This window comes from Hyaena hyaena, unplaced genomic scaffold, assembly GCF_003009895.1.
Source record: "Hyaena hyaena isolate Hyena2069 unplaced genomic scaffold, ASM300989v1 scaffold_22, whole genome shotgun sequence".
Classification (NCBI taxonomy): Eukaryota; Metazoa; Chordata; class Mammalia; order Carnivora; family Hyaenidae; genus Hyaena; species Hyaena hyaena.
The window spans coordinates 6,265,235-6,290,318 of NW_024080654.1; the positions used below are offsets into that span (position 1 = coordinate 6,265,235).

The 25,084-nt window shown below is 59.7% G+C and overlaps 1 protein-coding gene across 1 annotated transcript in view; it reads left to right on the top strand.

The window, feature by feature from the left end:
- The first annotated feature begins 7,311 nt into the window (after nucleotides 1-7,311).
- Nucleotides 7,312-25,084, top strand: part of MCF2L (MCF.2 cell line derived transforming sequence like) — a 111,064-nt gene continuing 93,291 nt past the window's right edge. Inside the window, exons 1-2 of the mRNA XM_039226627.1 lie at nucleotides 7,312-7,350; nucleotides 12,072-12,244. Coding sequence (XP_039082558.1) covers nucleotides 12,076-12,244 — 169 coding nt within the window. The 5' untranslated portion in view covers nucleotides 7,312-7,350; nucleotides 12,072-12,075. The remainder of the gene's footprint in view (nucleotides 7,351-12,071; nucleotides 12,245-25,084) is intronic.

Here is a 25,084-nt window from a genome sequence, read left to right on the forward strand (position 1 = left end):
GGGGGGGGGGGGGGGGGGGGGGGGGGGGGGGGGAGCTGAGCCTGGGAGGGAGGCCGGAAGCGCTTCTGCAGCGGCAGGTTTATAGAATTGTCCTTTGGCTTGGTGAGATTTTGCAGCTTTAACTACAAAAATGTCTCCTCCGTGCTCTTCTCATTAGTCTCAAATTCTTCTCATTAGTCTCAAATTGTTGCACGTCAACCAAATGTCCAGTGCAGCCTAAATAGGGAGCTTTCCAGCCTTTTTTCTTTGAAGCCACTAAGCGCATCCATTTTGCACTGACTGGTAGAAACCAATTGCACTGCTTCACTTCCCCTTGGAAATCACATTATTTATTTAACGGCTGCGTGTCACATTTCAGTGTGCAGTGTCTTGCCTTCTCCATTTCTTTTGGAAGTTTCCCGTTTAAAAACAGGAAACATGTCAGTTGGCAAATGCATTCAGCCAGAGGGTGGGTGAGCGGGACCGAGGATCAGTCGACGTTGTCTAGAAACAGCTTTAACGGAGACGTGTTGGAAGTATTATTAAAGTGTGATTCTACTTTTGCAGAAAAAAAATCTAAAGATCAGTTTATATAGCTTTATTTTTTACCTTAAGAAAATATATGTAATTTTAATATGCATATATTGTCTCTGACTTAAAATTGTGATGTGTCTGCATTGCCATTTAAATGTCCATTCATTATGTAACATAGTAAAAGAGAACCTTCAAAATGCATTTAACGTGAACGGTATCTATAGTTGTCATCATCATAAATACTGGAATTTATTTTTAAATTATTGATATGGTAGGTGCGTTTAAGATGACCAATCAGCCTCCACATAGTAATGTTAACCGCTTTGAAAAATTAAGTTGTGATTAAACCAAATCTTACATTTCTGTAAAGTTTATTTTGTATGCTACTGTTTTTAACTTTTATTTCTGTAGATAAAGTATGACTTGATAATATTATATTGGACTTTTCTGCAGATTAAGCAGGAGACTTGAATCTGCTTGCAATAAAGAAGAAAATATGTCTGGTTTGCTTTCCTTATAAATAAAAAAACGAGCAGCTGGGCTCAAATCCCTGGGGACAGAAGCAGCAGGTGAACCTCTCACCCGAGTCTGGGCTGAAGGTGGGGCGTCCTCCCGGAAACGGGGGGCGGCGCCTGCGCTCGCAGGGACCCCAGTGTGGCCCTGGTGCTCAGAAGGGAGGAAGGGACGCTGGGCATCATCAGATCGCTGGATCTCCGGCCGCCCCGCTCCCCCGCCCGGGCCATCCCGCCCGCGCCACACAGGAGCCCTGCGCCCGCTGCTCACACCCCGCTCTGCCAGGATGGGCGGCCGGCTGGTTTCGTGCATCCCGCTCCCCACCCACTCAGGTCCCCGGCGCTGCCCCCTCTTCCTCAGGGGGCCATTTGCCCCACCCCCCCCCGGCCGCTCTCCCCCTCCAGCTCCTCTCGGACGACTGACCTCCGACCCACACAACCTGACACCAGGCCCCAGATCCCAGGATTGTGACCCGATAATGGAGGCAAGAGTGGAGCCCTGAGGTTGGGGATGCCCCCTCTGGGGTTGCCGCCTCACGGGCCCCCCTCCCCTGCCCCCGGAGGGACCAGCTCCGGCCCTAGGGCTCCATGTGTACAGCCCTAAATTGGGGGCCTTTCCCCGAGCAGGCACACAGCACGTGCTGAGTGTCACGCGCTGAAGCTGAATGGGTGACGCCCCGGTCGCCCACCAAACTCGGCGGCCAGCACCAGCCTCTGGGAAACGCAACAGGAGGGAAGTGCCTCCGCTGCTACCTGATTCCGGGGCCTCTGGCCCGGCTGTTGGTTGTCCCGGGTCCACACCTGCCTCAGGTGGCCCGAGCCTGGGGCCGCACTACCCCTGGTGGCTGGTGACTACACTTGCCTGGCACGAGGCTCGTAGGGGTGACGCCAGCCCCACCCACCTGTGCCCACGCGACCACACAACACGGGCGGCGCCTGCTCCTGTCCTAGCTTAACACCCTCTTTCACGGGGAAGCCTTGAGAACACATAATGTTTCCATTTCTTTCCTACATTAAGGGGATACCACTTAATGTCTTCTCATGTTTATTTGGGGGGAGGGGGGAAGGGCGGGAAGCGGGCTCCAGGCTCCCAGCTGTCAGCACAGAGCCCGCCACCAGGCTCGAACTCACGAACCGTGAGATCAAGACCTGAGCTGAAGTCTGATGTTTACCCGACTGAGTGAGACAGGTGCCACCCAAGCTTTTTAATGTATTAATTCCCCTCGGGAAAATGCTCACCTCTGTACATTTTTATGATTTTGGGACTCATCGGAATAATTTGGGAACACTGAAATAGCCGATGCCCAACTCATCACTGAGATGCACTCACAGGAGTCAGATTCTTAACCAGCTGAACCACCCCGACATCCCCCAATTTATTTGTTTAAATTTTAATAAGAATATGGGTTCCTGGATGCATTGCTTATGAAGAGTATGTATTAGCTTTCAAAACTACTTGCACAAAATCATAATTTGAAAAAAAATCCACATCAATACTCTTATTCACTTGGTTTTTACAAGATTCAAAGAGAAAGGATTTTAAGATAATGAAGGATAAATATGTCCTCTTGAGAATCTCAGATAGTTTTAATATCTTTAGAATTTTTAAAGACCGACTATAAAGTCTCAAAATATGACTTAAATATGAAAAGAAATTTTTTAATGCTTATTTTGAGAGAGAGAGAGAGGGAGCACAAGGAGGGGGAGGGGCAGAGAGAGAGGGAGAGAGAGAATCGCAAGCAGGCTCCCCGCTGTCAGCACGGAGCCCAGTGCGGGGCTTGGTCTCAGGAGCCGGGAGATCACGGCCTGAAGTGAGACAAAAAGTCAGACGCTACATGGACTGCCACCCAGGCGCCCCTCAAAACAAATGTTTTAATTAGCTTACACTTTGTTTTGTTTCTGAATGATTACACTTCCTCAATGTTTATAAACTAGGGGAGCAAAAAGTATCTATGTCCCAGGAGGGCAAACGAAGGCTAAGATTCTGACCGGTGACGTCCGCATGTCACACTGAGACCCTGCTGCCACACTCAGCATTTGTAGGCCGTCGCAGTACTTCCTGTGTGAGCACTGCCTGGACAGGACAGCAGAAAAGGATAGTCAGGCAGAGGCGCCTGGGGGCTCAGTCGGTGAAGCGTCCGACTTCTGCTCAGGTCATGATCTCACGGTTCGTGGGTTCGAGCCCCGAGTCAGGCTCTGTGCTGACAGCTCGGAGCCCGGAGCCTGTTTCAGATTCTGTATCTCCGTCTCTCTCTGCCCCTCCCCTGCTCTCCCCTCCCCGCCCTCAAAAATAAACATTTTTTTTTTAAGAGAACAAATCTACACCTTTATTTATTTACTTTTCAGCTAGTTTAAATCCTTGAGGGGCGCAGCATCACACGGATTCTGTGGCCAAACGGCTTTAGCAGGAAGGTTGCTCCGGAATTTTGCACGAACCATGCCACGGTTTCCACGAGCACGAGTTACTTTTCCCCAGATTACTCTGGTTTTATTTGGTTTGCCACCAGGAGTCACTGTGTTGTTCTTTGCTTTGTACACAGAAGCACATCTCTTGCCCAGAGAGAACTCAGTTTCATCTCGAGCATAAACACCTTCAATTTCAAGAAGAGCGGTGTGCTCCCTCTGGTTCCTGAGACCCTGTTTATAGCCACCAAAAATGGCTTTGGACCACAGCCTTCCAGATGCATTTGCCGTTTCAGGAGTCCTGTTCCCCGCGGGCCTCCACGGGTTCCTGTACATTTTTTTTTTAATGAGAGAAAGAACAAAGATAATCAGGCAGCACAGAAATGGCCGTCCTGCCTGGAAATAAATCTGTCCTAAAGCGCCCCGTGCAGCGGGCGCTGCGAAGCCAGCTACCTGGCTGTCGGCCGTGTGGAGGTCCCGGCCCCCAGGACAAAGCCCCACAGACCAGGAATCACCGTGCGGGGGGGGGGGGGAGGAGAGCTCAGGGAGGGTCTGTTCCGGGCCCCCTACTGCCCCCCACCCCCCGCCCCGGAACCTCTGCTCCAGCTCCCCGGGCGTCTCCCCGTGAGCGAGTCTGTGTCTGGACGGCCCCTTTCGAAGACCAGGGCAGCAGGCGGGGCGGGGGTGTCCTTATTTCAGCCTAACGGCCTCCAGAAGGGCCCTTCTCCAGATAAGCTCACACTCTGCGGCCCTGCGAGTTAGGGTCTCAGCATACTTTTCCGAGGGGACACAATTCAACCCATAAGACCCTGTTGTGGGGGATCCCCTGGGATATTGGTCGGCTTCAGGGGGGCGAGCACAGAGACTGCTGTTCGGCCGTGCAGAGGTGAGCAGCAGAGGGAGGAGGTGCTACGTAGGGGCGAGGCTGGACCAGCCCGGCTCACAGCCCAGCCTGCAGCAGCCCTGGGGCTCGCTCGCCACCCCCCACTTCGTTGGGGTCCCCAGAGGGAAGCCCGCGACCCGGGCGGGCCTGACTGAGGATGGAGGAGGGACGAGCTCTGGGACTTGGCAGCCGGGGCCACAGGGCCTGTCCTTCCGCGCGGAACTCCAGGGCCCAGTGCTGGGTGCGCGTCCCACCGCTGGGGTCTGTTGCCACCGTCTGCACCCTGTTCTCTTCCTGGCCGCCCAGACCCGGCTCTCGTCTCCCACCCCGCACCCCAGGCCCCGGGGCCCCTGCAGGGAAGGAGGACCGCAGGGGTGCTCCCGCTGCATCTGTGGTCACGCGGCACCGAGGCTGCGCCTTGCCCCCCCCCCCCCCCCCCGCCGTGAGTGTCTCAGACTCGCGGATTCCTGGGGCCGGTGGCAGCTGTGGGGGGAGCTGTAGGGGGTGTGGGGGGGCTGCGGGGGGTGGGGGGGGCTGTAGGGGGTATGGGGGAGCTGTGGGGGGTGCAGGGGGCTGTAGGGGGCTGCAGGGGTGCGGGGGGCCTGCGGGGGTGTGGGGGGCTGTAGGGGGGTGAGGGGGGCTGCAGGGGTGCGGGGGGCTGTAGGGGGGTGCAGGGGATGTGGGGGGTTGTAGGGGGTGTGGGGGGGCTGTAGGTGGGTGCGGGGGGCTGCAGGGGGTGCGGGGGGGGTGCTGCAGGGGTGGAGGGACAGGCAGACAAGCCTGGCCATTTGCTGCCAGCAGGGTACTTGCGGGAAGGCCCCCATCCCGGCCGGGGCTGGCGGAGGGCAAAGCATGAAACCAAGGGCAGCGCGCTCGGGAGGAGCCAGTGAGGGACAGGAGCTGCTGTGAGGGTCCAGGCAGGCCTGTTGCCCACTCGGGGGCCAGACAAGAGACCAAGGTGTCCCCTCCCCCTCCCCCAGGTTGGTTCTCTGCGGCCCTCAAACGATGGCCCCTCCAGGGCCCCCGCAGGCCCCCCAGCTGGCCCCCTCCCCACCCTGGGCTCGGCATGGGAGGGCAGGCGCCCCCGAGGCGCCCGTGTTTTCCAGGGGGACGAGGGGTGTCACCTCCTTCCCCCACGTGCAGAGCAGGGAGGTGTTTACGGCCTAAGGGGTTATTACTGCTCTTGGACAGACTTTTTGCGAGAGCAATGCTTTTACATAAAGGATTTAATCTCAAACGGTAGTTTCAAACACAAAGAGAAAGGAGACCATCTGGAAGGCAGACGCGCCTCCCTAGGCTGGTCTCCGGGCACAGTGACCGACGGGGACAGCTCTGCACGGCTCCAAGCAGGAGGGCACAGACACACTGTCACACCCACGGGTGCCGGGAGCGGGTGGCCGTGTGCAGCGAGCACGTGCACGTGTTCAGGGAGCGTGTGCCCGTGCTCAGGGAGCAGGTGCCGGGAGCGGGTGCCCGTGTGCAGGGAGCAGGTGCCGGGAGCGGGTGCCCGTGTGCGCGAGCATGTGCACGTGTTCAGGGAGCGTGTGCCCGTGCTCAGGGAGCAGGTGCCGGGAGCGGGTGCCCGTGTGCAGCGAGCATGTGCCGGTGTTCAGGGAGCGGGTGCCCGTGTGCAGGGAGCAGGTGCCGGGAGCCCAGGGCGGCGGCAGGAGAGGCGGGGTCCTCCCTGCACGCTCCCCTCTCACGCTGACCCGGTCACGGAACGCAGAGGGCACTGCGGCCACAGTCCCGCCGCGTCTCTGCTCGGCTGTGCGCCTCCCTGGGCCCGTGTGTGACGGTCATTCCCGCGGGCCTCAGCGGGGAGCCGGAGCTGTGAGCGCCGCGAGGTCGCACAAAGGGCTCGCCCGGCCGTGACGAGCCGCCGGCTCTTGTGCCCTCTTGTGCCGGGGGTTCGCTTCCTCCGGAATTACCTCTCCTTCAACCGGCCCTGCGTCTTCCGAACGCACAGACAGGTGTCTACTCTGTGCCGCCTCCCCCGTGGCCGAGACCGTGTCCCCAGGCAGGAAGCTTTTGCGCAGAAGGACGGATGTCGGCTTGCGGCCCCGGATCCGGATCCGGGCCGCCGCACCCGCGCTCGGCTCCCCCGCCGCCTCCCCCGCTTTCCCGAACCCGCGGCGCGGAGCGGCCCCCCGGCCCCTCCCGCAGCCTCCTGGGCGTCTCCCCCCAGAGCCCCCCATGCTGTCCTGGGGGCCGCGCGCGCCTCCACGCGCCAGGCAAAGCGCCCGGCCTCCCGCGGCCCCTCCGAGAAGGGGAGCCCGTCTGGTTCTTGGGGCGCCGGCCTGCCCCCTGCCTGTTGTCCGCGCCCCGCCCGCGCGGCCCCAGGACCTCCCAGGGAGCGGGGCACCCGCACACCCTGCCCGCGCCCTGGCCACCGGGGTGCCCGGGTGCACACGGACCTCCCACAGGCCCTGCGATGCTCCAGAGCCACACGGCGGGGGGGCGGGGGGGGGGTGTCCCAGCCGGTCCCGGGCTTCCGAGCAGACGCACAGCTCCTTCGGGGTGGCGCTGCGCAGGTCCCCCGAGGCAGGGCGCGACCCCACGGCTTACAGGTGAGCCGGGGAGCTGGGGTCAGGCCGGGTCCGCCCCGGGGCAGAACTTCAAGCCCAGCTCGTGTCCCCTTAGGTGCGTGATGTGAATCCGGTCCCGGGCGACCCCAGGCGGAGGGGCAGGAGCCCAGCCCCTTGGCACGACCCCGCCCCCCGCCCGACACGCGGGGGAGGGGAGGGCGGGTTGGGTCGTCTCCTCCCCCTCCCGCCGCCCCCCTCCGCCTCCTTGACCACCCTGCCCCAGACCTTTACCCCTTTCTCCCCGCCCCCGCCCCCTGACCTGAGCCTCCTCCCTCCCTCCGCTCCTCCCACGGCCTCCACTCTCCCCCTCCGCCCTCCACCGCGGCCGCGCCCCCACCTTTCCCCGCCCCTCTCGTGCGCCCTCCTCCCCGCAGCCCTCCCCTCGGCCACCGCCGGACCTAGAGCGGCCCCTGTGGCGGAGGAGAGCACGCGGGAGGCCGGTCCGGAGGGGCAGGTGCGCGGGGCCGGGGGGCCGGGGGGCCGGGGGGCCGGCGGGGGGGCGGTGACGCGGCGGCGGGCCGACCCGACCCGGCTCCCAGCTGTCACCAGCTGGAGGGCGGGGGCTCCAAGTGCGCAGACGCCCCTCCCCGTCGTCACGGGGTCCCCTCGGACACGGACACGACAGGTGTCGCTCCCGGCCCCCCCCCCCCCCCCAACCCGGGCTCTTCCCCATGATTGGTCAGGGCTCAGGACAGGTGCGCGGCCGGGTGAGGGGCGGGTGGGCGTGGGGGGCCCAGGAGGAGGCCGCGCACCTGCGTCTTACCGACCTGGCGGCTGGCAGCCCGCGGCCGGAAGGGCGGTGTCGGGGTGGCCCCGGGCGGCTCGGGCAGGAGCAGCCTTTCCTCCCGCGCAAGCACAGCGCCTCCCCTGCTGGAGCCCCCGCCCGGGTGGGCGCGCCTGCAGGCCCCGGCCCAGGAAGGGGTTCAGGCGCGGGTGGCCACCAGCCAGGAAGTGCGTCCCCAGGGAGTCCTGGAGTGCTGGGCGCGAGGACCCACCTGGGGGGGGGGGGGAGCGCAGGGGCCTGTGCCCTGCAAATCCGCGAGGCCACGGCCCAAGCTGGTTCTGAGGGCGGCTGCCCCCGCCTCCCCCATCGGCTGTGGCCGCCGCACCAGCTCCCTGTGGGGTGGGGGCAGGGGACCCTCCTGCCGCGACCCTGGCGATGCCGAGGAGGGTGCTCTCTGGGGTGAGTCAGCTCCGTCCTAGGACGCCCGCAGTTTCCAGACCTGCCCCCTCGGCCCTCGCCCCCCCCCCCCCCCCCCCCGTGGGCTGGCGGCACCCTCCCGGGCCCTGATGGCACAGCCTGGGCCCGGCCGGCACTCCCGGCGCGGCGCCCCCGTGTCTGCGTCAGGTCTGCCTTCTGTGAAATGGGAGGGTCGCCTCGCCGCCTCACACAGTTGTGCAGAGAAGTGGCCTGTGCAGAGAGCTGCTGGAAAGCAGGGGTCTCAGAGCCCCAGAGGCTTGAGGCTTGGGGGGCCGGGGGCTTGGGGCTCCATGCTGCTGTCCCCAGTCTCCAGGGTGACTTTTTCAAGGCATGGCAGAGGCAAGGCTTCCTTCCAGAAGAACTCACAGGAACGGGTAGAAGGGGCAAGAGCGACGGGCGCAGAGCGGGCAGGGAACATCTGCCAGTGGGAAGGGCTGCGTGCGGCTTGGAACCCGCCGCCTCCGCCTCCCAGCAGAGCCCCCCCGGGCCGGGCTGGTGACCCCCCTTCTGAGCTTCAGGCCCCGTGGGGTGGTCTCAAGCCCAAACCTCAACTTTTTTCTGGGAAAGCGGCACCTTGGCGAGCGGAAGTGAGGTCACAGTCACGGCAGAAGGATGGTCTCTGCCGCCGGTTCGGCCGGCTTGTGTGACGTGGGGGGAGCCCTGCAGTTGAGCCAGAGGACCCTGCAGTGTCCGCGTGACATGCACGTAGCCTAGAATGCCACCGACCCACAGGGCACGTCGCAGCTGATGAAGTAGTTGCAAGCGTCCAGGGCACTTCTCTCGTGTTTGCTCGAGAACATCGATGAAGCTCTTCCCTGGCGGGTGGGGACTCCGAGCCACAGACACGTGGGCACGGGTGAAGGTGGGCCCGAACCCCCCCACACCCCGAAGCAGCCCCAGCAACGCTCAGTGACCCCCGTCCTTGGCAGAGGGCAGAAGATGGAGGTCGGTCTTCTCCCAAACACGCGCAGAAGCGACTTCGAGCCGAGCGCCGCACAGGAAGGCGGAGCGGGCGGGTAGAGTCTGGCGGTGCCGTCGGGGTGGCGGCCGGTAGAGGCCGGGGTGGGGGCACCCAGCTACCTGTAGCGTCTCTGTGGGCTCCGGGCGGCATAGCCTGCTTGCGGAGCTTCCTCTTGAGATGGGACATAACCTCCTGGCCTCCTGCTTCCTCGAGTGAGACTTCCAGAACGTTGAGTCCACGGTAGGATGTCCACGCTCCAGGGTTACCAGGAAACTAGGATGTACCAACTTTGGGGCCGGGCAGGGGAGGGGGTGAGGGGTGGCCACATCCCCTCCACCCTCACCCTTTCTCTTCTGGGACCATCTTCTTCGTTCATGAAGGATAACCCCGCCGTTTGAGAATTGGCGATTTGTACCTGACAACGCAGGGGTTAGCCGCAGCAGTGACGTGGCTGGTGGTGATGTTGTGGCTCCGCTGAGAAGCCGCAGGGACGTAGAGTCCGAGTTCCCGGCCTGGTGCCGCGCTCTGTTCAGCTCTGGCCGGGAACCTCCCTCGTGGCACCCCACCCGGTGGCCGCACGCAGCCAGGGTGCTGGCACGTTTGATGCCCAGAACAGGTGCGCCCAGGCCGGCTCCCCTGGGAGCCCCGTCAGGGCGGGGCTGTGGGTGCGGGAGCAGGCGCGCCGGGAGGCGGCCCGGGAAGAGCCGTGAGGCCGGTCGGCTTCGGGCTTGTGCGGGCTTGGCCCTGGCCCCGTCACCCAGCCCCCGGGGCCCTGTGTGCTGGGGGGGACAGAACCAGACACGGGTGCCGTCGCCCCTCTGGGCTCGGGCTCCTTACCGGGGCTCTTCCAGGAGCAGACAGGACCCCCAAAGGGCACCGACACGCTTTGGTGCTTGGTGGTTACAGTGAGGGTTTTCCGGTGAACAAGCCTCACATCTGGGTTTCTCTGTGCCCTTGGGGCTACACTCAGCGATGGAGAAGCCTCTGTGTCCTGCCCGTGTCTCTCTGCCGCGGGGCACCGGGTGCCCTGTCTCGAGCTGCTGGAGAAGTGTGGGCCTGGGGGAAGGGGGGAGCCCGCCCCCCAGGCCGCTGGAGCCAGCTGTCCTCGGGGCTGCAGGCTGACCCCCCGGGGGGAGAGGAGGCTGGGGCCTTGCAGTGGAGCGGGGAAGCCTCCCCTGTCCCTCGGCCGGGTGGGTGGACCACACGCTTTTGAGAACGAACTAATTAAAGCAGGACCTTGGGTGTCCTGCTTGTGTCTCAAGCCCAAGTGACTGGTGACGCTTGTGAACCGCGGCAGAGAGGGCTGGACGTCAGGGTGGGTGTGGGGGCGGGGCGGCGGGGGGGCTCCCTGGGCAGCGCTGGGAACAAAGGTGGACTCGCTCAGCCTTTTCTTTCCAGTCGGAGGGTTAAGATTACAATCAGCCTGCTCATTTGAAATTCTCCAAGCAGAATTTGGAAAAAGGGGGGAAAACAGGGTTTTGAGTTTTGTTTAGTTTTAACCTGGAAAATCATTCCTCCTAGTTTTCAGTGTCACAACCAGACTCAGTCGGAAGTCTTTAGACTGGGTCTGACCGTGGCCAGCGTGCGTGCCCTTCCTGGGTCACGGGGCGCGGTGTGATCGCCTTGGAAACGTGGTTGCGGGACCCAGGGGGACCCCAGGTGCTGCCGGGGAGGGGGTTCCCTGTCCCTCCCGCTCAGTGTGAAGGCTCCTCACCCTGACCCTGTGTGGGGAGGGTAAGAAAACGTCACAGGGACCCGAAACACAGGCCCGGAGGAGTTGCGAGCAGAACGCGCACGGGTAACCAGCGAGCTGGGACCAGCAGCGGTGTGCGTAAACACCGAGGGACGGGTGCGTTTTGAGGGACACAGCCGGCTGGAGCTGTGTGTCCGGGAAGGAAGAGGGAGGAAACGGGGTGCCTTCGTGCACAGGGGTGTGGAGTTGCTGCCCGATTCGCTTGGGAACTGGCTGTGTCCGCCGGCTAGCGGCGGCGCCTTCCTCCCCCCACCCGCCAGGCTCCGGGCCGAGGTTCTCACTAGGTGGCTGGGCGTCAGGGCGAACCGGAGGGACGGGATCGGCTGGGCCGGCCTGGGCAGGGCAGAGAGGGGCTTCGGGGGAAGGCCTGAAGGTGGTGGCCTGGTGGCCGGAGAGCACGGTGGCTGTGCCCTGTGGTGGCCCCTCCGGGGCGTGGCTTCAGGCAGGGACAGAAGCAGAATCTGAACAGTGAAGTGAAAAGGTGATGCTTGTGGAGCCACAAGCAAGGGTGGTTAAGTTGCACCGCTTACACCGTTACTCCTGAGGACGGAGCCCTGCAGGCGTGAGGTCCACAGAGGGACGTGATCACGAACCAGAAATAGGCTCCGAGAGCAGGCACCAAAACGCGTGGCCAGCAGTGCCCTGCTGAGGTGACCGCGTGCCCCCGGAGGGACACCAGGTGCCCCCGAGACGTGGTTACCAGCTGCCTCTTTAAATTCAACGTTGCTTCCAAAAAACTTGACTTAAGCTGCTTTGCCAAGTTTTCACTGGAGGGAGAATGCCTTAGTGTTTGTTCTGGAACGCAAGAGAACATTCTTCGCTCAGAGGATTTCACATGTTTTAAGTAATCCGAGTAAGCAACCAGCAATGGTTTTGAAAGTCTGCCAGTTCGGTGAATGAGACTGTGACCTTGACACCGGGGCAGCGGGGATTTTTATATCCTTGAAACAAGAGCCTAAATGTCAAGGGGAAAATCTAGGCCTTTGTTTTCCTTAAGCAGCGGAAGTAAATAACATTTTTGTTTCTGCACCCTTTTTCCACTTCAGTGTTGTGACGGCAGGTGGGCTTCGGGCTGAGCACTGGCACCATGCAGCTTGGTCGGAGGACAACGAGTGTCCTTGTGGACGTCCTCTGCCAGTTTCTGCACAGACACTGCAGAAGCCTGTGTCCAGTTATTTGGGCTTTATTCATAGAGGCGACGCCCATGTCCCTGGGCAGGGAGGCCTCACTTTCCTGTTGAAATCTGTTTCCGCACCGCAGACCCATGTTCGACTGCTGGAGATCCGTCCTGTGCAAGAGGGCCGGACGCGAGAGCCCTTCCCCCCTGAGACGACCCAATGAGGCTGAGAAGGAAGAAGGTGACCACCGGATCGATGTCCCTGACGTCGTCGGGCTCGTTCAAGACCGACCAGGGGGCTCAGACACGCCCACAGGTGGGGGCAGCTCCTTGTTCTGGTCCGGAAGCTCTGGCTACTGACGGGGCCCGAGGTCCTCCTCGTAGCCATCGTGGTCCGTGCGGGAGGCTGAGGTGTTTGGACCCAGGAGTGGAGTGTGGCGGGTGTCCCGGGCGCCTGCCGCGGGGGCCGGCTGCTGTCACCCGCGTGTGGCTGGCGGGCAGTCTCCCAGGAAGCTCCCCCTGGGCCGCCTGCTGGTTGCCCAGACGAGCGGTGGAAGACAGGTGGGCGCCAGCGGGAGAGAGCAGGTCATCGGGGTCGCGGTGACACGCCACATGCTTGAAGGGGACCGTGGCCAGGCTTCGCTCCAGTTCTCAAGCCACGAGAGCCATGGTTTGAAGCGGTGGGTGGAGCTCCTACTGGTCAGCAGGTCCACGGCCGGTGGCCCGGGGACAGATGAGCAGGACGCAAGGGGTGAGAGCCCCACCCTCCTCGGCGCCCAGCCTGACGCCGGTCCAGGCCCGCCCGCCCTCACCCCTGGCCAGTCTCTGAACGGAAGGGACTGCGCTGCGTTAATGCCAATCCTTCCTGTCCTGCTCTGAGAGTAGTTTTCACCGGACGGGGCGAGCAAGGCGCCACCACCAAGGGACAGCGTGACAGGGACGGCCACCGGGGCCGGGGCCGGAGCCAGGCAGGCCTCCTGGGATGCAGGGAACGCCGCTCCTCGCTCTGTACCTGGAGCGCTCTCGGCCTTGCCCCAGCTGGGCTCTGCCGCAACGGCCCGCTGGGTGGGGGCGTCCCCGGTGTCCCTGCGGGCTGTGTCCGTAGGCGAGGAGCTTGGCATCTGCGTGTGTGCGTCACGCGTGAACATTTCCCGCAGACGGGGGTCTCGGACACACCCCAGACCCTGCGGCTGAGCCGCAGCCCCAGCACCGGACACTTGCCTGTGTGAATAGTCGGCCATTTGACCCTGGCCGGGGGTCGTTGCGTCCTGCTGTGGTGGCCTTACCAGTGTCTCTGCTTTAGAAACTTGATTTTTGTCACTTGCCTTGTTTCTGACTGTTGGTGAGGGGCTGCAGCCTGACTCCCCCAGTGGTCTCCCTGTGACAGCGTGGTCCTGGGCTCCCCCGGGACGGACTCCCCGTGACAGCGTGGCCCTGGGCTCTGGGTGCTGCCTGTCAGCAGGTGCACCCGCCCAGAAGGGCACTTGGGAGGCGGGGGCTCCTCCTTGGGCGAGGGCTCAGTTACGGTGCAGACACCATGCAGCACCGACTTTTGTGGCTGGAAGTTTATCCAGTCTCCGTGCTCATTGGGGTCCCGTGGCGGCTCAGACTCCCAGGGTGTTCGTGCCCTGAGCTCTGGGGTCCCTGCCGGGGCCTGAGGGGAGGGGGGAGGGGACGGGCGTGCGGGTGACAAGCTGACTGCTTCCTAATGAAACCGCATTGCCGGAGTCCCACCCCAGCCAGTCCAGGGTCCCTGAAGGATGGACGGTGGCTATGAGGCTTTCAACAATGTTATGACCCTGTTCTTAGGTACTGAACTGTCAGCAACCTACAGAACGTTCTTACAGCAAGGTTGGGTAAATCTTGCAACTAAGAGAATAACAGAATATTCTTTAAGTGAAAACAGGATAACGCATACAAAGCTTGAGTCAGTGGCATTAAGACTGAGACAGAGGTTCATGAGTCGTTCTGTGAGGCTTTGATCCGGTCGAGGCTGTAGCAGGCTCTTTCCCAAGGTGGGATCAGTGATAGCAGAGGGAGATCCTGGGTTCTCTTCTCACGGCAGCAACTGTGCAAACGCTGCCATTTCCTCGCTGTGGCCGTGTCACCCAGCGAGGCCCGGGTGGCTCCCAGCACCGCGTGTCCTGGGGGGGCTGGACTAGGGCTGCCGCTCACCAGCCCGGCTGTTCACGGCCACACAGCACAAGCCGTGGGCCAGGCAGGGAAGCACGTGGCTGCGAAGGGTTGTGTTTGTGTGTTTGTCTGAATGTCCTTGCCTGAGGCGCGGGAAGGTGTGCTTGTCCCGGGGAGAGGCTCCCCGTCGCCACCGCAGTGCCCGTCGGCACGGCCTGTCTGCAGCAGGGGCAGCTTTCCTGGTTTGGGGACGTTGTTGCCACAGCGTTTACCTTTCAAGGAGTTCTCTCTATCCTGACCCGTTAGCCATATCTTTAATGATGCCAACGACCTTTTGGGTGTCAGCCCTGGATGGGTGTCAGCCCTGGACGGGGTCAGCCTTGGACGGGGTTCAGCCCTGGACGGGTCAGCCCTGGACGGGGTTCAGCCCTGGATGGGGTTCAGCCCTGGATGGGGGTCAGCCCTGGATGGGTGTCAGCCCTGGACGGGGTCAGCCTTGGACGGGGTTCAGCCCTGGACGGGTCAGCCCTGGACGGGGTTCAGCCCTGGATGGGGTTCAGCCCTGGATGGGGGTCAGCCCTGGATGGGGTCAGCGTTGGATAGGGGTCAGCCTTGGACGAGGTCAGCCCTGGATGGGGGTCAGTCCTGGACGGGGTCAGCCCTGGGCGGGGTCAGCCCTGGATGGGGATCAGCCTTGGATGGGGTTCAGTCCTGGATGGGTCAGCCTTGGACGGGGTTCAGCCCTGGACGGGGTCAGCCCTGGACGGGGTCAGCCTTGGACGGGGTTCAGCCCTGGACGGGGTCAGCCCTGGACGGGGTCAGCCTTGGATGGGAATCAGCCTTGGACAAGGTCAGCCCTGGATGGGTGTCAGCCCTGGATGGGTGTCAGCCCTGGACAGGGTCAGCCTTGGATGGGGGTCAGCCCTGGATGAGGTCAGCCCTGGATGGGTGTCAGTCCTGGATGGGATCAGCCTTGGACGGGGTTCAGCCCTGAACGGGGGTCAGCCCTGGATGGGTGTCAGCCCTGGACGGGGTCAGCCTTGGGTGGGGATCAGCCTTGGACAAGGTCAGCCCTGGATGGGGGTCAGCCCTGGACGGGGTCAGCCCTGGACGGGGGTCAGCCTGGACGGGGTCAGCCTTGGACGGGTGAAGGGGTACCAGACACAACACCGTATGGCGCCAATGTGGGCATGTCCCCGCCCTCCCCCTCGCGCTGACCCCCACTCCCGGGAGCCTGCCGCTCGCACAGGCTGCTTGGCAGGAACTGTCATTCACTCTCCCCGGGTCTGTGTCCGTGTGCTTCTCCGAGGCCGAGCTCACCCGGCCATTTGGAAGGGAAGCGCCTCCTGGGAGAATCTTCCTGGCACTGTGCGGGTGGGCCTGGGAGAAAGGGCTGAGTGTGACTAAAGCCACCGGAAGTGGGGACAGGGGTGCCTGGAGCGGCTGGTCGGGCGTCCCTAGAGCCAAGGGTCAGGCCGGTGGCCCTGCCCGCCGCCCACCCCGGAGGCCCTGGTCCCCCCCCCCCCGCCTGCTCTGACACCCTCACGCCACGATGCTGCACCGCAGAGCGGCACCGGTGTGTTCTTAGAAACCGGCAGTTCTGAGAACCGGGACCGGCTGAACCTGAACCTGAACCTCTCCGGCCTCAGCTCAGGGTTCAGGAGTTCAAGCCCCACGTCCGACTCTGCTGACAGCTCAGAGCCTGGAGCTGCTTCCGATTCTGTCTCCCTGCCCTTGCCCTGCTCATGCTCCGTCTCTCTCGCTCTCTCAAAAATTAATAATAAACATTTAAAATAATAATAATAAAAATAAAATGTAGTTGAGTTTCAGTATTTTACAGATTTTGGAGGTTGAGTTATTATTCAAAAGGCCTTGTTATTCCAAGGCTTCAAGGGAATTCACCCAATTTTTACCCCTGGGACTTTTACTTCCACGTAAACCCTTAACGCACGTGGATGTATTTTGTATGGTTTCAAGTATGGATGCAACTGTGATTCTCTAATCTGTGGTCCCGATGCCATTTATTGGAATCTCTGTCTTCAGCACATGTATCGGAGGCCCCACCATGAAAATACATCACATTGCTGTCCGTGTTTGAGTCTATTTCTGAAATTTCTGTTCTGCATCATCGGTCTGCTTGCCTTTTGATTTGTGGCGCCGCTAGCTCTAATTACAGAGGCTCCAGGACATGTTTTTATGGTTCCCATCACTTCACTGCTCTGTTCAAGGGCTCACCTGGCCATTCTTGCCAGCTGTGTTTTGTCCCTATGAAATCCAAATTCATTCTAATTACATGGTTACATAAACAAGTCAGCACGTGATTATGGTTCTATTTCCTCTTTGAGTTTTTCATTCTTCTGATTTCTTCCTTGTCTCATGGCATCGTTCATGTCTCTGGGACACTGTCCCCAGGAAGCATCCTTGCCGGGACGCCCCCTGTTCCGTGGGGCACAGGCTGAGATGTGGGCGCGCACGCGCGCGCGTCTGTGTGGTTATATTAGGGTCTTCTTTGTCAAGTATTTTAAAATCAAGAACAAATAAAATTAAGTTCATCCAGTGCTTCTCTAGCGTCTGGAGATGATTGTGACATTTGCATTTAGTAACGCCATCAGGAGGCGGCTTGTTCATATGTTTCCCACATTTAATCCTCGGCAACCTTCTTTCCGTGCTCCTGGCTTAAAGCCGTCTGTCACGATGTCGCTCTTCTAATGTGATGAGGATTCGGTTTAACAGTCATTTCTTGCTTCTGTCCCGCTCGATACTGGTATGTAATACACTCTGGAAATCTTTCCTGTCACCCCCACCGAGGCCAGGCTCACACAGCCTCTCCTGTTTCCCGCTCCCTGCCCTTCTGTGGAAGGGCCAAGGGACACTAAGCATCGCTGCTTAGAGAACTTGCCACTGCCTGCCCGTGAGCTAAGTATTTGCACCTTGGTCACCTCCCCTGTTGAGTGCCAGCTTCTCAAAGGCAGACTCTACCCCTCGTAGTGCCCAGTGATCACCACGGAGACGCCTCACTCTCTCAAGGGCCGAGTGTCGCACGGACCGTGGGGGTGAGCGGAACACTCGTAGCAGCCTCCCTTCTGTCCTAGAACTTGCGTCCAGGGCCGGAAGCCAGCAGCAACCCAGAGGCCGAGGAGAAGCCTCTTTGGGATGACGGGAGGGTTATTGGGAAGCCAGCTCAGACAAGACGCAGTGGCTGTCCCCTCTGAAGGGGCTCTGACTGTCGGCAGGCTGACAGGTCACAAGACCCACGTCCTTGCGGGGGGCGTGTGGAGGGCGCCTGCGTTGTCGGCGGGAGACCGGGGCAGGAGCGAGGGGCCGAGCCCCGGGAAGGTTCGTGCACGTGGTGCGGGGGGCCTGTCCTGTGAGCTGACCGGAGACCCAAAGAAGAGACAGGCGGTGCCCGCCATCCACCTGCTGGCTGCTGCTTGTCTGATCCCGCCATAGGGAACCCCTTTCTCGGGTTCTAGGGCCGAAGCAGGAAGCTAGTCACGAAACCCGGAGAGCTCGGTGGCCCCCAGGGAGAAGAGCGAGGGCTGGCGCCGCGGGAGGCGGGAGGCAGGGCTGCGTCCGTGGCTGTGCGGCATCCAGTGGAAATGCAGCCTCTTCCTCCTTGCCTGCGAACAAAGTGCAGATGCGCCCGGCGGGCAGCCGCGGACAGCACGCGTGTCGCTGACGTGCGCCTGGTCAGTGACCTGACACTTGTGGCCACCGTGTCCCCTGGCCGAGCTGGATCCCCGAGCTGTGGTCGGGTGACTGTGCCGCCCTCCCGCCTGGTGAAGGTCGGGAACAGGCTGGTCAAGCGCGTCCAGGCAGCCGCCGACCCGGGGAGCTGCCCCGACGGGGTGGGCGCCTCAGCCAGGACGGGGAGAAGCCCTGGCCGGGCCGAGGCACGCTGGGTGCTGTTGTGTGGCTCTGTGCTCGGACCGGAGGGGCCTGCGGGCGGCGCAGTCACTCACAGCAGATGCTGGCGCGGGAGGTCGCACAGAGTTGGCCTCTGGGGGGCGCCCGCACAGCAAAGTAAATCGGCGAAAGGCTGAACTGGACTCAGGAAACTTCTAGATTTCCTGAGTATACCAGGACGCCTAAATCCACCAAGTGTGTAATCCATGACTCTAGACGGGACAAATGACCTGGTTCCTTCAATAAGAGAATTTCAAGAAAGAAAAGGAGGAGGCAGGGAGGGAAGGGTGGGAGGAGAGCCTGGCGATGGAAGGGGCCTCAGCGCGGCAGGCGGCCTGCAGCGGCAGTGGAGCCCAGTGTGAGCAAACAGACGCGTCCGGGAAGCAGAGAAGGCACAGGGACGCTGGCCGGACAGCTACTCCCCAAGAACCGATGGCCGCGTTGTGGCCGCGGTGGCCCCGGCTGTATGGAGCTCACATCGTGTGAAGTCCTTTCAGGAGCACGTACCGCCCGGCGTGCACGTGGAGACAGGCGTGTCCGGGTTTCGTGGTCGATCGGCCGTGGGGGTGGCAGTTGGCAGGATGTGGACGAAGCCCGTGGGGCTGTCGCGTGCCCGCTGCGCGTGCATGCGCGATGAAGTTTCTGTGATTTACAGACCGTTTTTCAGAGACGCAATGCAGGGCGGGCCCCCAGCTCAGGGGGTCCCGTGCCCCGCGTGCCCCCTGACTTCAGGGCCAGAATTACTTCCACCTATGAATGTGCCTCATTACCTCCTTGAAAATACTCACAGCCACAGCTAACATGGCTCACGAGGACACAATCGAACATCAAGGAACATTTCCAGACCTTTCAAATACATGCGGGGGCTTTTCTCTCCTTAAAACACGTCCCAGTGACTCTCTGCCCCAAGATCTGTTTCATCGGAGAGTTGGCATTTCTAGTTTCTTTTAATCGCTGCATGCGGGGCGTGGGCACAATCATGCGCCACGTGAGGCGGGTGTTGTTCTGGCTCTGGGAGAGAACCCGATGTTAGGGTGTCTGGCCACTCTCACGCTTTCCCACCCTGGAAACGGACACGTGCGTGGGACAGACACCCACCCCCCGGAAGGCGTCTGCGTCGAGTGCCTTTTCTGGGCGCCTGGACTGTCGAGGGCCCACACTCGCCCCACTGACAGTTTCTGACCCAGCAGGCTGGCGTCCATGGACACACAACAGGGGTACTAACCAGAGTTTGCCGGTATCGACTCTTGGCATTCCAGAGTCAGGAAGGACCTCGGCCACGTCCAGCACTGCAAGCACACAGCAGAGGCTCCCCGACGTACTTTTCCCTGATCTTCCCACTAAGTGAAGAGAAAAACCCTAGACCCAATATGTGAAAAAGTCCTGAAAGGTGAAGAGAAGGAGGTGGTGGCCAAGAGTTGGGGTCGAGGGCATCGGGCTGGGTGCCTGGGCTTCCTTTTGCCTGGAAGATTCCAGACCAGGTGCTGGAGAAATCAACAACCTGGAAACACCAAAGGCCGTAAACAGAACAGAGCTCAAACCTCAGGCTGCTCTCCGTGTGAAAGGACCAGGCGTGGGGCCCAAGAGCCGGGTGGAGACTGGTAGACATGCTCGCTCCACCCCAGCAGAGGCGTGGGGAGCCCCGCATCCCACCCCCTGGCTGCCGAGGCCCCTCCCCCACAAGAAAGCCACAGCACGAGTTCGCCCCCGCTCCCTGCTGGGGTGACATCGGAGGGGGACTCAGTGTCACTGCTGCGGAGGGGCAGTGCGGTCACCCCACCATGCTAACAGTGGAGACATGTGGGGAGCAGAACACAGCACCCCACAGCCTCCCAGCCGGTGGACCGCGGGGGAGGCAGGACGCCCACCCTCTCCTGGGACTGACAAGGACTGTCTCCCCCCCCCCCCCAGATGTCAGCAGAGTCCTTGAGCATCAACGGCAGGGTCTGGACCTGGATGCGCACCTGTAGTGAAGAGGTCGTGTCCTCCCCTCCCCGTCTGGGGGCCCGAGGAACCCAGCTGACAGATCCAGAACCTCCTAACATAGTACAAAAACGTCCACGTTTCCATAAAAAGGATTCGTGCCGTCAGGACCCAGGAGAATCTTGACCTGATGGAGAAAGGACGGAAGGTGCCAGCACTGAGGTGACGTGCGTGTGGCCATCACAGGGATGTTGCATGGAGCGGTCACAGGTGTGCTTTCCAACCAAAGGCAAACATACAGGTTCTCGGCAACGAAGAAAAAAATGGCAAGTTTTGAAATGAAAAATATGGTAACTGGGGGGACCTGGGTGACTCAGTCTGTTGAGCATCTGACTTCGGCTCAGGTCATGATCTCATGGTCCTGAGACCAAGCTCCGAGTCAGGCTCTTCCCTGAAGGCATGGAACCTGCTCTGTCCCTCTCTCTCTGCCCCTCCCCAGCTCGCGCTCTCTCTCTCTCAAAAATAAATAAAACATTAAAAAAAGAAAAACATGATAATAAAGTCAAACCCTCCATCAATGGTCCCAACACCCCAAGAACCAGCAAACTTGAGAATAAACCAGTAGAACTTGGCAAATCTGAACAGGGAGACAATAGACGGGAGAGAATGAGCAGAGCCTCAGGGCCGCGGGGACTCTCACAGAGGACCTGACATTCGAGCCACTGGGGCCGCACGAGGAGACGTGAAGCGGAACTACCCAAACCTGGCAAAACACACAAACCCGAATCTGTGAGAAGTTGGTCGAACCCCAGTTAGAAAACTCTGGGCGAACCACACCAGGACATCTGCTGGTCAGACTCCTGAAAACTGAAGACAAAGAAAAACTTCTTGGAAAGCACAGCTATTACGGCAGGAAACAGACCGTGTGAAGCGCCCAACAGCGATTTAGGACGTTGAGTTAGTAGTTTAAACACTCCACAAGCCTTCAGACCTAAATGGTTTCACTCAAGAATCCTAACACACATTCAAAGAACCAACATCAATTCGATGCCGTGTCTTCCAGAAAATAAAAAGGAGGCGTTTCCGGGCTTGTCTTATGAGGCTAGTATTCCGCTGATGCCAAACCAAAGGCAGAAAAGAAATCTGTGGGCCAGGATTGCTGGTGAATGTGGACACGAAGATCCATAACAAAATATTCGCAAGTGGAGGTCAGCAACGATGACAAGAATTGCTCAGTATGTCCGGTGTGGCTTTACTGCAGGTGCGCAGGGCTGGCCCAGTGTTTCAAGATTTGCCAGCGGATTCTGCCATCACGGACTAACGAGGAAAGCTTAGACCATGATTTCAGTCAGTAAGAAGAAGTCGTTGACAAAACTCAACAGCCATTCAGAAAAACAGGAACACAGGGCAGCTTCCTTAACTTGCTAATAAACCCACAGAGATGCTGGCAGCCGGCCTCACATCAAATGGCAAGAACACAGCGGCCGTGCGGTCCGGACACTGAGGCGTCCGCAGCATGGCTCTGACCTTGTGGGGTCAGGAAAAGGCAGTACCCGGCATGGAGACGGGGGAGGAGCCACAGTCCCGCTTAATGAGACACGATTACCTAATTATAAGATCCAAAGACTCCACAGAAATGCTCCTGGAATTAGACAAGTGAGCCAACAAGAATGCAGGATGCAAGACGAACGTTCAAAAGTCAGCAGACACGCGGACCCAGGAGGAAAATGCACCACTTGTAATTACTCAAAAGAAACACTTGGGGGCGCCTGGGCCACTAAGTCGGTTAAGTGACTTGATTTTGTCTCAGGTCATGTGATCCCAGGGTCATGTGGTCCAGTGCTGTGTTGGGCTCTGCGTGGAGCATGGAGCCTGTTTGGGATTCTCTCTTCCTCCCTCTGCCCCTCTCCCCTGCACATGCACTTTCTCTCTGCCTCAAAATAAATTAAAAAAGAGAGAGAGAGAGAGAGAGAGACACTTCGGTGAGGCAATAAAGTCCGGGCAGGGCTGTGTGCCGCCCCTGCAGATGCGGATGTGGGGACTCAGAGACCCGGTGAAGGGAGAGACGCACTGTGTTCACGAGTCCACGACTGAGCAGAGCTCGGCTGTTCTTGCCACACTGAGTAACGCACTCCTAGCAAAACCCCAGAAAGGTGGTTTTGGGGATGGGGGCAAGATGGTCCTAAAACTTGTATGAAAAGTCAGAGGAGCCAAAATGCTTACAACAATCTCGAGGAAGAAGGAAAAGGAGGAGCCGGTGCACTTGCTTTCAAGACACAAGTTGCTTCACGTGGTGGGACGGCATGGCACTGACGCAGGTGCCCCGGGGGCGGTAGGAACTCGAACTCGGACCCGCACAAACGGGACCAGCGGACTTTTGTTGGTAAAAATGGAAAATCAGTTGATGGAGGGAAGATCGCCTTTTCAACAAATTGAGCTATTAGAGCAATTGGGGACCCAGGGGCAAAAGCAAACACTGATCTGAATTTCATACCCCTTATGTAAAGTAAACTCAAAGATTTAAACAAAGTGAGCCACTGTATTACTTCTAGAAGAAACGTAGCAGACAATATTTGGGATCTAGGAATACACAAAGAGTTCTTAGACTTGATGCCAAAAACATGATCCAGGAAAGGAGAAATTGGTAACTTAGACTTTATTAAAATTAGAAACTTATGCTCTGCAAAGGACGCTGTTCAGAGGGTGGGCGGACTCGCTGCAGATCACAGATCTGGTGAAGGACTGGGGTCTCCCGGCTCACCAGACACAGCTGTGACCGCAGCGAGGACGGGGGAGCAGGCCTGAGCAGACACGAGGCGGGGGGGGGGGAGATGGACGTCAGGCAAGCACGCGGAAGGGCGTTCGATGCCATTAGCCTTGACAGAAATGCGCACAGCACCACGAGGTACCAGTAGTACCTTCCAGAATGGCTGAAGTAAGAAGTGACAGCCTAATGCAGGGAAGATGCTGAGGGAGGCCACCCTCACGCGCAGGGGAGGATGCTGAGAGGCAGGCGTCGCCCCTTCACAGCTGGTGGGGACACAGCACAGAATGACCAATCTGGAAAACGTTGGAGGTCAGACCACGCCACTGTGGGCTCCTGGGCATTTATCCCCAGAAAGGAAAACATGTACCCAGATTCATGTGCATGAATGTGTGTGACTTCTATTTGTAACAGCCCCAAACTGGAAAGAACCCTGATGTCCTTCAGTGGGGGATAGTCAGGAAAAACCGCGGTCTGTCTGCACAGGGGAACATTAACTACAGCAACAGGAAGGGACACCCAGGGAATCAGGTGAGTGAGGGGAGCCCATCCCGAGCATCACGGACAGGCTGGCCCCAGAGACATGGTCCCGGCTCTCACAGTCGCAGCGAGGCGGATGCCACAGTGAAGTGACTCCGGTGAACTTCCCCAGTGCGTATAAAAGCCATGTTTATGCTATCTGTTAAGCGTGCAGTAGTGTTTAAAACGTACCTTAAATTGGGGCGCCTGGGGGGGCTCAGTCTGTTAAGCACCCGACTTTGGCTCAGGTCATGTTCTTGTAGTCCATGGTTCAAGCCCCTCGGCACAGAGCCCGGAGCCTATTTCAGATTTTCTCTCTCTCTCTCTCTCTCTACCCCTCACCCACTTGTGCTCTATCTCTCTCAAAAATAAATATTAAAAAAAATTTTTAAAAAGTACCTTAATTAAAAAATACTTAAGTACTAAAAGACGCTAACCATCATCTGAGGCTTTGAGGAGCTGTGATCGCTAATCACAGATCACTGCAACCAACATGATGAAAGAGTTTGAAATGTTGAGAGACTGACCAAATGCGAGGGAGAATCGAAGGGAGCACATTCTCGTTGGGAAAGTGGCCCAGGGGCAGGCGCCTGATGCAGCGCCCCACAGACCTTCCACCTGTAAGAAGGCAGGATCCGCGAAGCGATAGAAGGAGCTATCCCTGGGTGATTGCATTTCTAGAACATTTGTGACATGGCAAAGTTATGGATGTGGGGAACAGAGCAGCGGTTGCGGGGGCTCGGTGTGGAGCGGGCAGGAGGTGCGCACGTCTGTAAGGGACTCAGGGTCCACGCACGGGGGAGGGGATGGGACGTGCTCCGTTGACCGTATCTGTGTCGGCGTCTGCGCTGTGACCTCTACCTTGTTTTGCACGTTGTAACAGCCGGGAGGGAAGACCACACAGGATCTATCTGGATTATTTCTTATAACTACACGGGAATCGACAATCACCTAAAATTAACAGCACCCCACGGCCCTCCTCACGCCCTGCTGACAAGCCCGCGCGCAGAGGCTGCCTTGGAAGGTTCTCCCCAAGCCGAAGACTCAGGTCTGAAGTGGAAGGACTATAGCTGACTCTGACCTTGACTGGCTAAAAGTAAATGTCTGCTGCAGACTTGTGGGTCCAGGTCGAAAAGCTTAAATAGCTGTCAAGGTAGGTTAACTTGATTTGACCTTGCTGTTGAGCCTTGGAAAATACTCCAAGTTAAGGCTTGAATAAACGGCATTTCTACAGTTAAATCACGCGTGTTTGAACGTTCAGCGCTGAGGGGAGGAAGGCAGAAGGCGACAGACCGACCCTCTGGTGAGAGCCGGCCGCCATGCCCATCCAGTCCTCTTCCTTCCTGAGCCTCAGGAAGAGGGGTGGAGTGAGCCCCACACGGGCCGCCTCCCGCTTCCCCCGGCAGCCGACACCCCTGCCCCCTGGTTGTGCCCGCTGGCACACACGCCCGGCTCCCTGGTTGTCTTCTGGGGACGTCCCTGATGGCGCAGGAGCCCTGCCGACCACGTCCCTCTCAGGGAGGAAGGGGGGGGTCTCCGCTTTCCCTAGAATGCTCAGGTGCCCAGCCCGCCGGCTCCGGGTCCTCGGGGCCAGGACAGCCCCCCACCCTACAGGCCCTGAACCGCCGCGCCTCCCTCTGACCTTGTTACATGGTTTACAGATTGTTTGGGGCACATCTGAGGGGAAGGATCTCAACATGTGAGATTAAATCGAACTTAAATTGGTCACTATTAGTTTTCTAAACAAAGTAATAAACCAACTTCCTGATTATGAACTGGCGTGTTCCAGGGTCTACGGTGGGGACTGAGCGGGAAGATCAACAGCAGCCTGCGTCAGCGCCGGGGGTGGGAGGGGGGCCGCGGGGCGCCCTGAGGCCGTTATCGCCCCACAGGCTGCTCTATTGTTAACAG